The sequence below is a fragment of the Gigantopelta aegis genome, chromosome 5 (assembly GCF_016097555.1).
Source record: "Gigantopelta aegis isolate Gae_Host chromosome 5, Gae_host_genome, whole genome shotgun sequence".
Taxonomy (NCBI): domain Eukaryota; kingdom Metazoa; phylum Mollusca; class Gastropoda; order Neomphalida; family Peltospiridae; genus Gigantopelta; species Gigantopelta aegis.
Genome location: NC_054703.1, coordinates 36,326,547 through 36,343,716, shown reverse-complemented (window position 1 = coordinate 36,343,716; position 17,170 = coordinate 36,326,547). Strand labels below are relative to the sequence as shown.

Here is a 17,170-nt window from a genome sequence, read left to right as displayed (position 1 = left end):
GCGTAGCCCAGTGGTAACGCGGCGTAGCCCAGTGGTAACGCGGCGTAGCCCAGTGGTAACGCGGCGTAGCCCAGTGGTAACGCGACGTAGCCCAGTGGTAAAGCGGCGTAGCCCAGTGGTAAAGCGGCGTAGCCCAGTGGTAACGCGGCATAGCCCAGTGGTAAAGTGGGTAGCCCAGTGGTAAAGCGGCATAGTCCAGATGTAAAGCGGCATAGCCCAGTGGTAAAGCGGCATAGCCCAGTGGTAAAGTGGCAGAGCCCCAGTGGTAAAGTGGCAGAGCCCCAGTGGTAAAGTGGCAGAGCCCAGTGGTAAAGTGGCATAGCCCAGTGGTAAAGTGGCTTATCCCAGTGGTAAAGTGGCTTATCCCAGTGGTAAAGTGGCATAGCCCAGTGGTAAAGTGGCATAGCCCAGTGGTAAAGTGCTCGCCTGATGCATAGTTGATCTTGGGCCCATTGAGATTTATCTCATTCCAGCCAGTGCTCCACAACTGGTGTAATAAAGACCATGTATGTATCTATGGGATGGTGCATATAAAAGATCTCATAAAAAAGAATAGCTTATTCAAGTTATTGTATGGCCAAAAATAATCGCAACATTCAATAAAGTAACTTTTATATTTTTTTCACTTACTTTGCTAGTCCCACTATGAAGGCGAAGAATTTCTGTTTGTTCGTACCCAATGACGACCTCAACTTCAGCTTTCTGACCAGTTCATTGACAGCTCGTGTATAAGGACCTAACAACAACAAAAATATTTATTATAATAGTTATAACAAGACAATATGTATGTGGATCTAACAGTAGCAAAAAATCACGTCAAAACTGGCTCACACATTCATTCATCTTTCTCATCTATCACCCTCTGCCTACCATTCTCATTATCTTAATATAAAAAACTTTCCAATTTCAATTTTAATCTGTTTCGACCCTTTCTGTTAGTTTCCTCCGACTCTGTCTTCTGAGCTGTCCACACCATCGCCTACATGTCTCAACTTCCTCCACGGGTGCAGTCTCTGTGTACTTCCCTGCACCCACCTGGCATCCTTGTCCTCTGCTGCTAATAAAGCTGGTCTGACCACTGGCAGTAACTAACGACCGCCGGTAGTATGGGTGCACAGTAGGTGGTTACAACTGCCTCTTAACAAAGCCAGAAGTAACTACTGAACACCCATATGTCTGATTTCACCGACCGTAACCTATACAAACGTAGTTACCTAGTTCTGATGACTTCTCAGCCACCCTCCAGGGCATGATGTGGATCTTGCCAAACACGTGGAAGCCCATCAAATCTTATACAGTCAACTTAATCAAATGTCTGCTTTCACAGACTGTAACCTATACAAACGTAGTTACCCAGTTCTGATGACATCTCCGCCACCCTCCAGGGTGTGATGTGGATCTTGCCTAACACGTGGAAGCCCATCAGGTAGGCCTTCATTCCTTTCTAAACACCCTATAGTCAACTTGATCAAATGTCTGATTTCACCGATTGTAAGTTATATAAACGTAGTTACCTAGTTCTGATGACATCTCGGCCACCCTCCAGGGCGTGACGTGGATCTTGCCAAACACGTGAAAACCCATCAGGTAGGCCTTCATTCCTTCCTAAACGCCCTATAGTCAACTTAATCAAATGTCTGATTTCACTGATCGTAACCTATACAAACGTAGTTACCCAGTTCTGATGACTTCTCAGCCACCCTCCAGGGCGTGATGTGGATCTTGCCTAACACGTGGAAGCCCATCAAATCTTATACAGTCAACTTAATCAAATGTCTGCTTTCACAGACTGTAACCTATACAAACGTAGTTACCCAGTTCTGATGACATCTCCGCCACCCTCCAGGGCGTGATGTGGATCTTGCCGAATACGTGGAAGCCCATCAGGTAGGCCTTCATTCCTTCCTCTATAACCATCTCGAGCGCGGGACACAGCCGAGTCACGACCAGCGTCGCAACAGTCGGATTCTCAGCTGAACTCCCTAGTCGTAGCTGAAATATCACAGTGACAAAATATTACTAAAAATGTGTGAAATTTGTAAAACAAGAATCCTGTGTAACTAACGGATAACAAAATGAATGAATGAATATTTAACGACACCCCAGCACAAAAATACACATCGGCTATTGGGTGTCACAAATGGTAAGTATATGAAAATAATATTTATATATATTTATGTAAAACCACAGTGTAAGGAACTGTGGGTGAAAAGTATAATACAATACATAAAATCAAGGTAAGTATATTTTAAAACTTTGTATAGAACTCAAAGTGTTTTAAAAATTTTACAATTAATTCTGGATGGAATTTAAAAGATTCCAAAACATTTCTGTTGCCAAATATATCATTTCTCATCGGCTTGAGATGATCACACGACACCAAAATGTGGTGCACAGTCAGTGTACACTGACAATGTTCACACAGAGGGGGGAGGGTCCTTCTTTAAAATAAATGAATGCGTCAAATATGTATGACCGATGTGGGCACGGCACAAGACTACTTCATCCTTCCTGCATCGCCTGTAGGATGACTGCCAATCTCCCAGGACTGCCTTGACAGAATAAAGTTTGTTTGCAACCACACCGTATCAATCGTCTTGCCAAGTCAAAAAGATATATTGGTTAATACAGGGGTTCTAGAATATTTTTAAAATTCACTTGCCATAGGGCCAGTGGATTTGAAAATTCACTGGCCATGGTGAAAAATTCACTTGCCCATTTTTCATACTGAGATCATGTTTAGTCAATTTGTAAATTTATACAACAGATAGGCTCAATGGGCATGCTTTATAGTTTGTTTAGAAAAATATGCAAATAATTTTTATCAGTTTAGAATAAAGTTACTGTACCTATTAAACTTTTAAACTAATTGTTTCCACTAAAACCACCTAAGTTATAAAAAATAATCCATGTTACCGCGATATTACAACAATTAACAGCATTATTCATTTACTTATGAATGGGAACTCATCAAACCTCAAAAAACAAAGAAACAATTAAGAACCTTTATTAGCATAAAGTGTACATGTATTGCAGTTTAAGGCTTACCCCCCCCCCCCCCCCCCCACACACACACACACACTCACACAATATTAGTAGTAATTTTTCAATTTGGGTACTTTGTTAAATTTATCTATTTCATGATACTGTGTTCCTAAGCTTTTAAAAAAACCTTTTTGGCAATTTATGTCATATTTTATTTTTAAAACAAAATTGATGTGGGTGAAGCGTCCCACCAATGGCTATTATGAGCCTGCCTATGACAATTTTTTCAAAAGTGACAAATAAACAATACTGAAAGGCTATTTTGCTCTATGTAGACATATTTCAAATGTGCAAATGTTAATTATTGGCAGGTAGTGTACACCAGGTATATATATATTTTGCCATTGTTGAGGAGCCCTGAAAATGCACACGAAAAACAACTGTAAACCAAGTTTCATTGACTTAGGACTTATAGTTTGTGAGAAACTGATCTCAATATGAATAAACTTTTAAAGTTTAATGAGAGTTGCTTCCCTTTTCAGACCCCTCGATAGCCATGTTTGTTGGGAAAGAAGTTTAGATTTGCTTTACACCTGGTCCAGACTCAATCTCTAATGACGTCACACACATACAATCTGTATGGCGTTGTCATGACATTGGTATCTCAGACTCTATTAGAGTCTCGAATCTAGACTCTAAACATTTTATATGCACCAGGCCTGGTTTTTGAGAATATGTAAGAACTATAATACATTTGTGTCTGTTAGATACCATTTACCTTACAACTTGTTTAAACATGTATCAAACTTGCTGTTGCTAGTTAATATGTTTCGATACAACTTGTTATAAGTTAAATGGTATTTAAAGGCATACTGTCACAGATTTAAGGACCTTATTTCTCTAATAATTTTTTTTTTTTTTTTTTTTTTTTTTTTCTCTAATAATAATAATAATAAATGAAAATTACATTAATTGTTGGGAACCAAATCTAGCTATCGCATCACCTTAACTGAACCATAGTGGAGTGAAATCCATGTCATCCCTCTCGGCAATTTTAGATTTTGAATTATGGACCATTGCCATAATTCAATTAATGGAGTATGGTGGTTATGAAGATGGTTGAATATAGTACGTTTAGGGACAAATCAAATTATATTTGTTCAGGTAATACTTTGTTAGACCATTAAATAGGTCAGTAGTCTGTGACAATATGTCTTTAACAGACACTCATGTAGTATTGTCTATTTATTCCATAACTTAGCCATAATATCCATGTCATAAACCCTTTTGATATTTACCAAATGTTATTAACTCGGTTAATGACATTGTGTTGTCAACGAGTCATTTGTTTTCAGCCAACAAGACCTGTACACCTGACCATAATGTTTTGATGAGGTTTACTTAAAGTGTGTGACGTCAAATTATTGGTGAGGCCACTTCATAACTTTGATTTACTAAATATCGAATAAAAATGTTATTTTAGAAGTGTTATAGGATAAACAGAATCTACTACTTCGCAGTGTCTCGACAGATACCGATTAACTAGACAAGGTTGATATTTTCCATATTAACCCTTTCAACCCAGACCTCCCATTACATACGGGAATGGATACACTGGACTCCCAATGTCTGGATCGTCTGAGTCGGCGATGAAATGTGTACCCATAGACATATCATTTGAAACATGTTCAGGTTCACTTTCTCATTCAAAATCATCCAAATATTCATAGCTGTCATTGTCTAAGTCCTCACCTTATTCATCACTAGCTTCGATCAACTTTACAACTTCACTTGTACTAAATGTACGACTCATATTTATGCCCCAACGTAACAAAATCAACTTTTCTGTAGCTTTAGGAACCGGAACTCTAATATTCAATTTGTCAGCCATATGATAGATGTAAAAAAAATAGCTGATTGCTGATCGTTGCTAAGTGAGGAGCAAAACAAAACAAGACCACGTGGAAGCTGCTATACCGGCGCGTCGGGTCTCTGACACACGTGTCTTCAAGCCGCTATACCGGCGTGTCGGGTCTCCGACACATGTGTCTTCAAGCCGGTATACCGGCGCGTCGTCGGGTCTCCGACACACGTGTCTTCAAGCCGGTATACCGGCGCGTCGTCGGGTCTCCGACACACGTGTCTTCAAGCCGGTCTCTGACACACGTGTCTTCAAGCCGGTATACCGGCGCGTCGGGTCTCCGACACACGTGTCTTCAAGCCGGTATACCGGCACGTCGGGTCTCTGACACACGTGTCTTCAAGCCGGTATACCGGCGCGTCGTCGGGTCTCCGACACACGTGTCTTCCAGCCGGTATACCGGCGCGTCGTCGGGTCTCAGACACATGTGTCTTCAAGCCGGTATAACGGCACGTCGGGTCTCGGACACACGTGTCTTCAAGCCGGTATACACGTGTCTTCCAGCCGCTATACCGGCGCGTCGGGTCTCTGACACACGTGTCTTCAAGCCGCTATACCGGCACGTCGGGTCTCTGACACACGTGTCTTCAAGCCGCTATACCGGCGCGTCGGGTCTCTGACACACGTGTCTTCTCAAGGGGTGTGTCGGGTTCAAGGGGTTAAAAAACATTCATGACAAATTCTCTACTTACAATTCGTGTTTGTGTCTATATGTATTATGAATTATATTATTTCTACTTGCCTTGTCGAAAGGATCCCGAGCTCGGGCGAAATGCTCCACTAGAGATTCAGCTGCCTGCGTCACACAGAGAAGAATACCTGGAGAAAACACACACACATTATCATAACATTATTTAATATTCTGACGCCATATAACCGTAAATAAAATGTGTTGAGTGTGTCGTTAAATAAAACATTTCCTTCCTTCTTCCTTCCTTCCGACTACTGTAGATGAGATATCTTGCCCAACTCTGGCCTAGCTCTGGGTTATCAGATTTTTTTCCACCAAATTACATTAAAAATTACAAAACTGAGAGCGATTTCCAAATAAATTATCAATTATTATACAATTTGTTTTTCGCCAAATTAAAATACAATTTGCCAGTTGTTCTTAAAATTAGTAATTGGCGAGTAGCAGAGCTATAACCCTAACACTGTATACCGCATGCAGTACATTAATTCATTAATATTTCTCGCCATTTTGCACACGGCACTGACTGGAAGTAATAATAGTAGAACACTCGATCGAGACTAATCTTGATAATGGTCACTTTAGTTTTTTGTTTTTGAACAAACTGAAAAAGTGGGGGGTTTTGGAGAGTATTTTCACTTGACACCAATGGCAGAACCTTGCAGTCCTATTCAGGAATTGATAGTTGATTGTGACAGCTATTCAGGGTCTTACCCTCCGAGTTGCCCCCCTAAGAATCTCACTATCTTGGGGTGTTTTTTTTACTCAAGAAAATAGCATACACATCTCAGGGTTAATTTGTATAGTGTTTCATTTGTTTATAAAAAGTAGTGCCCCCCTCCCACCTATGATTTTGATCAGGGTACGGCCCTGCTAATATGATAATGAATTTGACCGATTTACCAACAAAAAAAAATCATAAAATATTGGGATATGATTCGTACATAGTTAGTTTAAAAAAATAAAATTCTGGTCAGAAAAACACAGTGTAACTGGGGAAATATGACCATAAATAACGGACATCTGGCCACAAATACACGAAAGTAACGAACATAAATGTAAAAAAAATTTGCCTAATTTTAATCAACATTAACTGATCTAAAATAACATAAAAATTTGAGAGAAAAAAAAACCGCACAAAAATAATACTTACCAATTCACTTATGAACATTATTTTGTATTTCTAAAACATTTTTAAGTAAAAATATGTGAGTAAGTTATAAATGTGTACCACATCAACGTTTTTCTCAAACGTTTATCCCGTGCCAGAAAGCTAATCATTATTCTTCTCAAAATATTCTACATTGTCACACACAGAATTAGTGATGGGAATCGGTTGGAATTTCATCATCAATCATCAGTTATAAATTTTTGTTTGCACCACAACTGATCAACTTTCGATTACACAATCGGTTAGAATTATATGAACTCAAGAAGAATCTGAATTGTTCGACCCAAGTCAGATTCAAAACACAGAGACGACAAAATATGGCTAACAGTGGAGAAATATAAAAAGAAGAATACCAATGAGGTAAATGATATATCCATCAAAAGTAGGTCGCAGTGACCTATTTCTTTTTTCTTGCAGTTTTTGCGGTCAGATTGAAAACATAAAGACATCACCAGAATCACACAAAGTATGGGTAAGCTTAGAAAAGACGTATTTAAACAAAACGGAAGGATGTACTTCTCTTTCTTGCGGTCTCTGTTGTGAGGTCTTGTTCTATCAAGTTTCCCATGAACTCGGCTGATGACTGAGGAGATACGTTCATCAAAGTGTTAAGCTCAGCAGGGTCATCATCTATCAGAAAATAATACATACATGTAAGCATATAAAATTAATAATCTATTCTAATACGCACATTCATGAATGTAACATTTTAACTATCAAGTTAATTTGTGGAATGGGAAGCTATATTTGAAACTTCATTTCCAAAATGTAATATACAACAATTTATCATATAATATCTTACATTTTCAGTGCAATCAAAGTATGTGATATTTTTAAGATCACATACTTTAAGAATTTGATAACTTTGCAAATTAGATGTAAATTAATCGAGGTCACGGCACTAGGTTTATTAACATTTAAGCAAACGTACTTGTGACACTCCATAATTGACGTATGCATTCATAGTCATCGAATAAAAACATTTCAATGGCAATTTAACACTGAAAGTTGTCCAGCGTTAAAAAACCCCAAAAACCTGTTACACCCTACTTTGTTTTGATGTAAGGACATCCAAAATGACGTCATTCGAGTTTGACGTCACTTCCATTCAAAAATACACCGCGCCACATATTCTTACGTCATCTGAATATTTTGGCGGACTGGAATTAAAGTTGTGCGTACAGTTTACAAAAACACGTTGTATTAAGCTTGAGATTATATGATAAAGAGATTATTAACCTCGTGTATTTCGGTATCGTCAATATCATATATTAGGAATAAAAATAATGTATTATGCTCGCATAATACAATTTTTATTCCTAATATATGATATTGACGATACCGAAAAACACTGGTAATAACCTCTCTGTATGCTAATTTCCAAATGTATGAGTTAGCAGTCAAGGTGTACTAATGTTAGTACAATTCAGCAATACGACAAATGTCAATAGAATTTCCATCAAAACGTGATCTACATGTATGACCACGGAATAAGATTTTAAACTGTTTCATGTGATACACACTACTTGTACATTGTACTTCATGTTACAGCAACATAACGTCTTTCTCAAATTGATGCAAGCGAATATATCACATTTTGCAAAAGAACTTCTCATTAATTAGCTTCTCAAGTTGTAATATGGAAGCAAATTGTAAAAAGTGCAAAGCAATGCTAGAAATCAGTCTCATAATTAGAAATTTGGAAATACAACATGTTGATGTGTATCACATGTTGGAAAGTAATTTTTCAAATACTAGTTCATAATAACAAACATAAAACTTTTGAAAATTGCTGAAAGCACCTACATGTATTCAGCAGAAGAAAATAGAAAAGAGAGAAAAAAAGCAAACTGAATTTTGTATTCGAATTACAACCCCCCACCCCCCAGAAGGATGCAAATACAAATGCAAATCGATATAAATACAATTTTTGCGGGCACATTTTAGAACATGAAAAACATAACAAATCAATACAAAATCCCTTACCTTGCGGTTCAATGATTTCCAAGGTCAAGGTCTCATCCTGGAGGTCAATCGAGGACACAGTCTGCGAGATGAGGCGAGGTGGCTTGGTCACATGTTTCGGGCTGTACTGCGGTGAATGAAACGACACCTCCGATGCAAAACTGACGCTCTTCTTGGCGAAGTTTCCTTCTTCAAACGAACTACTACTACTGGAGGCCACCATAACAGCCTCATTGATGGGAAATATCTGTTCTTCTCGCTGCTCAGGGGGAGGTAACTGTATATTGGCGTTTTCAAAATGTTCGTCACTGACCAGCTGGGGGAAGACCCCGTCACACGCTATGGAATACCGACTGGGCTTCTTGGGAGGTTTCGGTTCACCGCTGACGTTGAAGTTATCTGGGATGGACAGGGATCTAGCCTTGAAATCTCTCTTCTTCCGTAGACACGACTTCAATGGTTTCCGATCCCGCGACAACTGCTGATAAATCTGATGAATGAGGCTGTCGGCGGCGGCATCAGGGTCCGTCTCCAGATCGTGGAAGTTGTGTTTTAATTCGTCGAGGTAGGTTTCGCTGTGCTGTCGTACCAGACGGTGATCGGGGCCACTGTCGGCGGTCTCGGTGGTGGGGCTGGCTTCCTTCAGGGCGTAGAGACCGTCCAGGTGGAACGAACTCAAGGATGACGAGGTACTGTTGCTCAACCGTCTCCCTGACTGCATCTCCCTTCGACACATCTCGGCTTCGTGGCTACTGCGTCTGCTAATCTCACATTCACGTCTGCTTATCTCACATTCATGTCTGCTAATCTCATATTCGCGTCTGCCACTCTCACTATGACAACTGCCAGCTTCATCGCTCTCATGTCTGCTACAGCAGTTTTCACACCTGCAGCAATCATGTTCATTTCTCATGACAGCAAATGACGGTGCTGCCCTCTGGTGGATTCGGATGGGTTTCGGTCTGAAGCCTTCACTTCTGCTCGATGGTATGCCACATTTGTGCTGGGCTCCAGAAAACTTTGGATTGCTCTCAAGATGTGGAGGAAGAAAAAGAAGTCGTTCGAGATCGGCCGCCAGTGAGGTACAGCACCGCCGCGTGTCACAGTATCCGGGATCGATCCCCGATGACGAGCTTGTGCTGAAGCCACTGCTGCTGGAGACCAGTTCGTGCGGTCGGTTCAAACTCGCCCGACACTTCTTTTCCTTCTGGCAGGAGCAGGAGGCACAGGAGCCGTCCCGTGACTGAGTCTGCTTGCTATCGTCGACTACAGGCGTGAGGATTATGGGAATTTTCACAGGGTCAAACAGCGACGACTGGGGAGAGAAGTCTTCTTCGAAGCGAGTTGACGACAGGAAACTCAAGTCCGGCAGTGACTGGTATGTGTAAAATGAATTGAAGCCCATTCTCGACGGTGACAGACTTTTCGATCTTTTCACGTTGGAAGCAGCAGGCAGCACGTTCCGTTCGCGGTATTCCGAAACGCACTCCCGCCTCCGATTCACCGGCTCAGTCTTGTGTGGTGTGCGCGACTGGTGTCCACAGACATCGTTAAAAACAGACAGGAAATCATGCTGAGGGGAGTTCGGTGACGTCTGCACCGAATGATCTAACAACACCGTCGTCATTTCATCATCATCAACCTCTGAAGTCTGAATTCCACAGTCTTTGGTCTTCGGTGGAAACTGAGCCGCAAAGTTTTTCGTCCCGTGCCATAGGACGAGCGTATCCGGGGAAACCGACGTCGATTTACTGCTCCACGCTTTCCGCGATGGCGACAAAGTTCGTAACCATGACGACGAGGTTGCGCCAACTCTATGACCGTTGGCTTCCTGCTTCAGACCGAGCTCCAGCTTCAGTCCCCGTTTACCACAGCAGCAGTCTTCGGAATCGCAGCACGTGTCGAGTCCCGACCGCGACACACACAGCTTCTCGTCATCCGACATCCTGTTCTGAGGAAAGAGAATGCACTCGACCGTGTTCATTGTGTTGGGAGACACAGGGTTGGAGTTGCTCTTCATCCTCTGATACATCTCCAGCAGCGAGGCCGAGTGTCGCTTGTTGTGAAAACTATCGGCCATCGACTGCAGATCCTCGTTGAATCTCTTCCTCACGCGTTTGTTGTGAGCGTCCTCGTCTACCACATCGGGAAGACTGTTGTACAGTTCGTTGTTCAACATGTTTTCCAAGATGCCAAATTTCTGAAGATTCTTCACCCGTTTCCATGACGTTAGGTTATGCTTCTGAGTAGCGTTGACTTCATCTGAGTAGTGCAGGTCCGCGGCCGACCCACAGGACCGTTTGTACGAGGAGCTAGACCTGCTCTGAGAGGACATCCCACTCCTGTCCAACGACCGGCTGTTTCTCGAGAAGCACCTCTGACCCTTCTCCACATCACTTAGTGTCGTCGATGACTTCTCCAGCGATCGTTCCGGCAGAGCACCCATGGAGCTGGCCCGGCCTCGGTGCGGTATGTGCGACCTCTGACCTGCCAGTCGACAGTGGCGGGTAACTCCGTTCTGTGAGGCGTACTTCGTGTGACAGAAATGGAAACTGCTCGAACACACTTCTTCGTTGTCCTCGGTCGTCGATCCGCTTCCCGTCAAAATGATTTCCGTCTGCGGTTCCTCCTGAGACGACGTTGTCTGCGATGAGTATGAATGTTCGCTTACCGAGGCGGAGGATCGTCCCTGCGACGTGTCGAATGACAAGAAGTATTCCTCTTTCTTCGGACAACAGTTGACCACAACGCCGAGATCAGCTGAGCCCCTACTGTTTTCTAACCCACCTCCGTGTCCGAGACTGTCCACGGAAAAGTGTTGCGTGAGACCGTCGCTGGTTGGGGTTGGGGTAAAGAGAGGATCATTGCTGAAGTCGAGCATGTCACTCGAGCACATCATCTCACGCTCGCTGGACGATATCTCCATGGAGGTTCGACTACCCGACAGCTCCGACTCGTACTGTCCCAGAAACACATTGGCTTGGTTGAACGAATCCTGCAGCGGACCGAATCTCGTGTAACTTCCTGTCAGGGAGTGCGGGAAAGGTAGAGAGTTCAGCTCATGGTCGGACAACTCCGGCGGTACGGAACCATCGCGGATATTCGTATCGAACTGAACTATGAAGTCTTCGTCGTAGAAGTATTCATTACAAGCGTCTTCCGGCGACGAAGCCATTCCCGATTTTGCGTTGGCTATGTCACTTCCCGACAACGATGAATCGGTACCTTCACGACTCTCCCCTTGAACATCATTGGAGTAGTAACCGCTCTCGGGCTTGCGCCTCTGCCTTCCCCTTCGTTCGGGCGACCGTTTTACAACACACGACCCCTCCGACAATTTGTTTTCCGATGTTCCATCTTTGACCCCTAGCGTAGGCGAGATTGGTGGAGATACATCTTTCCACGTGACCAGCTCCCTCGCCTGTCCGTCCCGCGGGGTGCTACCACAGCTACAACTCATCTTGCTATCGAAACCCCCACACTTGTCTTTCGTTGGCGAGAGATCCTTCCATGTCGCGTAATGCTTTATTTTTCTCGTGGACCGTTTCGGCAGGGTCGTGGCGTGTCGGTCGTGGGGTTTTTGGCCCGCGGTGATACTCAGTTTTATGACGGGCCCATTTTCGAGGGTCACCCGGTTGTCCACCACCTCGCTAGACAGGGACGTGGACGATGTTTTTGCATTGTCATTGGCCGTTTTTTGACCGATGTGATTGTCGTTGAGCACGTGACTGGTCAGACAGTCGTTCATGATGTTGCGGGTTCGGCCGTGGGTCGGTGAAAGGTCAGCCCAGGTGGTCTGCAAAAACAGAAATGGAGAGACACACGAAATTAGCAAAATAATAAAATGCTAGGTAAACTAACACAAATATGAAGACAAATATGGTATATACACCCATTTTTTTAAAATTTGGTTGAAACATATTAGGCCTCTGAAAATTGCAAGACCGTGTTGCTCGCGTATGTATACTTTGCATAACCCATTTTTCGTTCACACATTGAATTTATGACATAATTTGCACGTTCATTATAAAAACGACATGATTTATCTGAATTTTTCAATTCTCAAAGACCTGTATATTACCACATAAATAAACAGTTTTGGGATTAGATTAAAGCCTATATTAAGGCCTGTTTGTAGCATTTTACAAGAATACAATAATATTATAATCAACACAGGGGACAATATTTCGAAATCTGAGGTAACCGGAAGTCAGTTCACATGGTTTTTACCTAGGTAACCAATTGTTCAGTTATGTGAATTATATATATGCGTAACCCGTGGGTTACCTGATCGGTTACCTCAAAATTACGTTGAAATTATATTTTAAATACACAGTTATTAGCTCAAACATAAAGTTAAAACAAAATACAAAAGAAAACATTTTACAAAAAAAAAATGTCTTTAATGCTTGGTAAATTTAACAATATTGTAAAAGAACTGAATATCAGCCCCAGTACTGAAACAAAATACAGGGGTGTAGCCAGAAAGTCTTTTTAGCATTACGCACACCAAAGGCGTGCCTGAGCAGGGGGATTCGGGGGGCCTCCCCCTGTGAAAAATTTGAAACCCAGGACCGCTGTAGATGCATTCTGAGCCTTTTTGGAGACCTTTTTTTCTCTATCTTTTTTCGAGTCAATTTTAAGAGGATAAAATTCCCGGATTTAGTTTTTGCATTACGCACATGCCTACTGTGCGTAATAGGCGCTACGTCTTTGAAATGGATACATAATCATAATCTTATTTTCATTTTGCAGTGGCTATGTTACTTACACTTTATCGATGGTACTTCTATACTACAGTGACGTTCTAAATATTTGTTTTTTAAAGCTCATTATGCGACGTTAGTATTTTTCAATTTTTGTGCCACTTTTGGGTTCCTGTTAATAGCAGCAGATAATTTAGCCTTCCCCCGCGGTCTGAGCACATTTCATTAAAACTTTTGGCTCGACTCTGTACTGAACATTTACTTTAGACTGGTTGCAAATTAAAACTGTTGCAATATAACTTTGTTTACTGGTTTGCTGCGCATCAAGTATCTAAAATTCAGCCTAAAACATTTGTCGAAATACTAGTAGTATGTCTCCGTGAATAAACGTCCTGTAATCGTGAAGTTTGCAAGTTTTAATTTCTGAACGTTTACAGGTCATGACGTAACCAGTTTGCGGTTCGCGTAAATTTAATTTTGCGTAAACCGACACGCGAACAGAACGGCGGTTCGCGTGAAATATTGTGCCCTGCAACATGACATAAATATTGTGCCCTGCAACATGACATAAATATTGTTCCCTGCAACATGACATAAATATTGTAAAGTTAAACAGTTTGGGGATTAGATTACAAGAGAGCGGGAAATAGCTCATTGGGCTATTTCTCGTTCCAGCCAGTGCACCACGACTGGTATATCAAAGGCCGTGGTATGTACTACCCTGTCTGTGGGATGGTGCATATAAAATATCCCTTGCTGCTAATCGAAAAGAGTAGCCCATTAAGTGCCAACAGCGAGTTTCCTCTCTCAATATCTGCGTGGTATATGACGCCATATAACCGTAAATAACGTGTTGAGTGTGTCGTTAAATAAAACCTTTCCTTCCTTCATTTTACAAGAATACAATACTATTATAATCAACATGACATAAATACCCGGTATTGTAAAGTTAAAACTTGTTTTGTTTAACGACACCACTGCAGCACGTTGATTTAATAATTATAGGCTATTACATGTCAAGCATTAGGCAATTTTGACAGGTACATGTATAGTTTCAGAGAGGAAACTTGCTACTTTATGTTTTTACTTTAGTAGCAACAGATCTTTTATATACCGGTATGTAAGCAGCTTCTACTTTCGAGTATGAGGCGTATAATTTATTAAAGAAGTTAACGTTTGTTTTGTTTAAGGAAACTACTAGAGCATGTTGATTTAGTAATCATTGGCTATTGGATGTCAAACATTTTAAATAAAATACATTTTTTATTTTAGATAACATTCCTATACTAGTGACTCAGTCTGATTTTCTTCATTATATCCGTAAAACTTCAAAACAAAATGTACAGGTCTACCAGGCTTTTTGCCAGAAAATAATTTGAGAGTATTTAATAAAAACAAAACAGATCACGGTGCCCTCACTAAGTGGTTATGGGTTTGAAATAGTTTGAAACTAAACACTGCATATCATGTACGTTTGACAAATTACGTAATTGTCTTACTATAATGTTTTTGAAAATTAATCAAAATAAATCCATTAATTTCCAAGATTTTAGGGTACGTACCTTTACCATTTGTACCCTCTGTCAGAAACCCTGAAACATGTACACAGCTCTCACAAAGCGGATACACAGCTATCTGGGAAATAACACACTTTCTAACATAATTAGGTCAAAAATAAGCTATATATATTATTATGAGATTTGAATCAATTTATCATGTGGTACATTTACTAAACATTATGGAAAGGGAGGGATGTAGCTTAGTCTTTTCTAGTGTTCCAACTAGTGCACCACAACTGGTCAAAGGCCGTGGTATGTGCTATCCTGTCTGTGGGAAAGTGCATATAAAAGATCCCTGTCTGCATTAGAAAAAAAATGTAGCGGGTTTACTCTGATGACTATGAGTCAGAATTACAAAATGTTTGACATCCAATAGCCAATGATTAATTAATAAATGTGCCCTAGTGGTGTCGTTAAACAAAACAATCTTCGTCCTCTCTCTCTCTCTCTCTCTCTCTCTCTCTCTCTCTCTCTCTCTCTCTCTCTCTCTCTCTCTCTCTCTCTCTCTCTCTCTATCTCACTCTGTAGTTTCTCTCTGTTCTCTCTCTCTCCTCTCTCAAATGCTACAGTCGACCTCTCTCAAACTCTCTCTCTCTCTCTCTCTCCCGGCCGAACTGCTATACAAACTAGTAATAACAGACTTCGAACACTCAAACTTCAAACTTTCGAAAAACTCTATCTCTCAAAGTAATTTTTTGGTCCCACCATAAACAATTAAGGGATATTGCACTTCCAAAACTCAAAGTTTGTGGAGTGACTGAGCCTTTTAACTGTACCGGTAATACTTTAAAGAAAAATTAATTGTCACCCAAGCCAAGCGTGAGTGTCCCGACTGGTCTCGGCTGTCGATGATACACTCGGTAATTACAGAATAATAGATCGCCGACTATGCAGAACGAAATGATCCTACATGCCTGCATTTGGTTGTTGGTGTTTGTACACGCATGCGGGCCTCATTACACAAAGTACGGATAGTCTTGTAATCTTCAAAGAACTGTTGTAATAACAATTAACGCTGTTTGTTTTTTCTCTTAAACGAGTGAATCATGTCAAATTTATTTGCTATTTAAGTGTGAATTCAAAATGATTCATTACTAGTCATTTAGTTATGTTAGAAACTGATACATCAGAGATCGAGCAATCTGGCGAAGGGCCCAGAAATGGGGGGATAGCCAACATACTTAGTGCTAATCGACATTCAGTATTTTAACTTATTAATAAATACAATAAAAGTACATAGAGATGTACGTCAAATTTATCGGATTTATCTCGTTTCTGTTAATATTTACTTAGTTTTATCATATACACAGAAGGAATGTGCTAACATCTGTGTTGGGGACAGGGATGGAGCAGCAAATGTGTCTTCCGATATCAACGAAATGATAATACTACAATGCAGTTTCACTTTGGGGTCTGCTGTACGAATTTCGAAAACTCGAACTCCCTGAAACTCGAACTATTTCGTCGTCCCCTTCAACTTCGAGTTAACGAAGTTCGACTGTATCTCATATTAAATATATCATAACCTTATTATTCTCAAGCTGTTAATATATTACAAAAATGACAGGTGCAGGTAATAACGTAGTATTAACATATGATACGGGTGACAGGTAATACATACATTTATTAACATACGATATAGGTGACATGTAATACATACATGTGGTATATATATATATATATATATACCAGTAACACACGACACAGATGACAGGTATCACAGTAATTTCACAGATGCGTGGCTCCTGTAATCAATACGTAGATGAGAAGCTGATAAAGTCACTGCTCCTATGCAGTGACAATCTTCAGCCCATTAGCAGTGAGTCACCTCACATCTGATTACTGATACTAGTCAGTGATATCTTATACACCAACACCAGTCAGGGAATCTATATAATCAATACAGCCCATGGCTTATTCAAGGGATGATGAATATACAATATCAGAGGCCTACTTCACAAAGCTCTTTTAGGCTCTGCTAGACAACAAAGCATCTTCTTTGCAAGTATTTTTGCATTGCACTTCGAGATTGCAAAGTTGCCAGTGTTTAGTGAATTATGCCCCAGGTTACTATCTTTCCATACAGTGGTTATTTGGTGAAGTTTAGCAGGCCCGTGCACAAGGGGGGGGGGGGGGGGGGGGGGGGGGAGGAGAGGTGTGACAGGTGCATTC

General features: G+C 41.1%; 1 protein-coding gene across 2 annotated transcripts in view; it reads right to left on the bottom strand.

The window, feature by feature from the left end:
* The window catches only part of LOC121373702, a 57,591-nt gene that overhangs the window by 12,449 nt on the left and 27,972 nt on the right, over positions 1-17,170 (bottom strand). For both annotated transcript variants that reach the window (XM_041500436.1, XM_041500437.1), the window contains exons 2-6: positions 8,755-12,529; positions 7,285-7,398; positions 5,649-5,725; positions 1,815-1,992; positions 631-736 (exon numbers count right to left, since the gene is read on the bottom strand). In XM_041500436.1, coding sequence (XP_041356370.1) covers positions 631-736; positions 1,815-1,992; positions 5,649-5,725; positions 7,285-7,398; positions 8,755-12,529 — 4,250 coding nt within the window. The remainder of the gene's footprint in view (positions 1-630; positions 737-1,814; positions 1,993-5,648; positions 5,726-7,284; positions 7,399-8,754; positions 12,530-17,170) is intronic.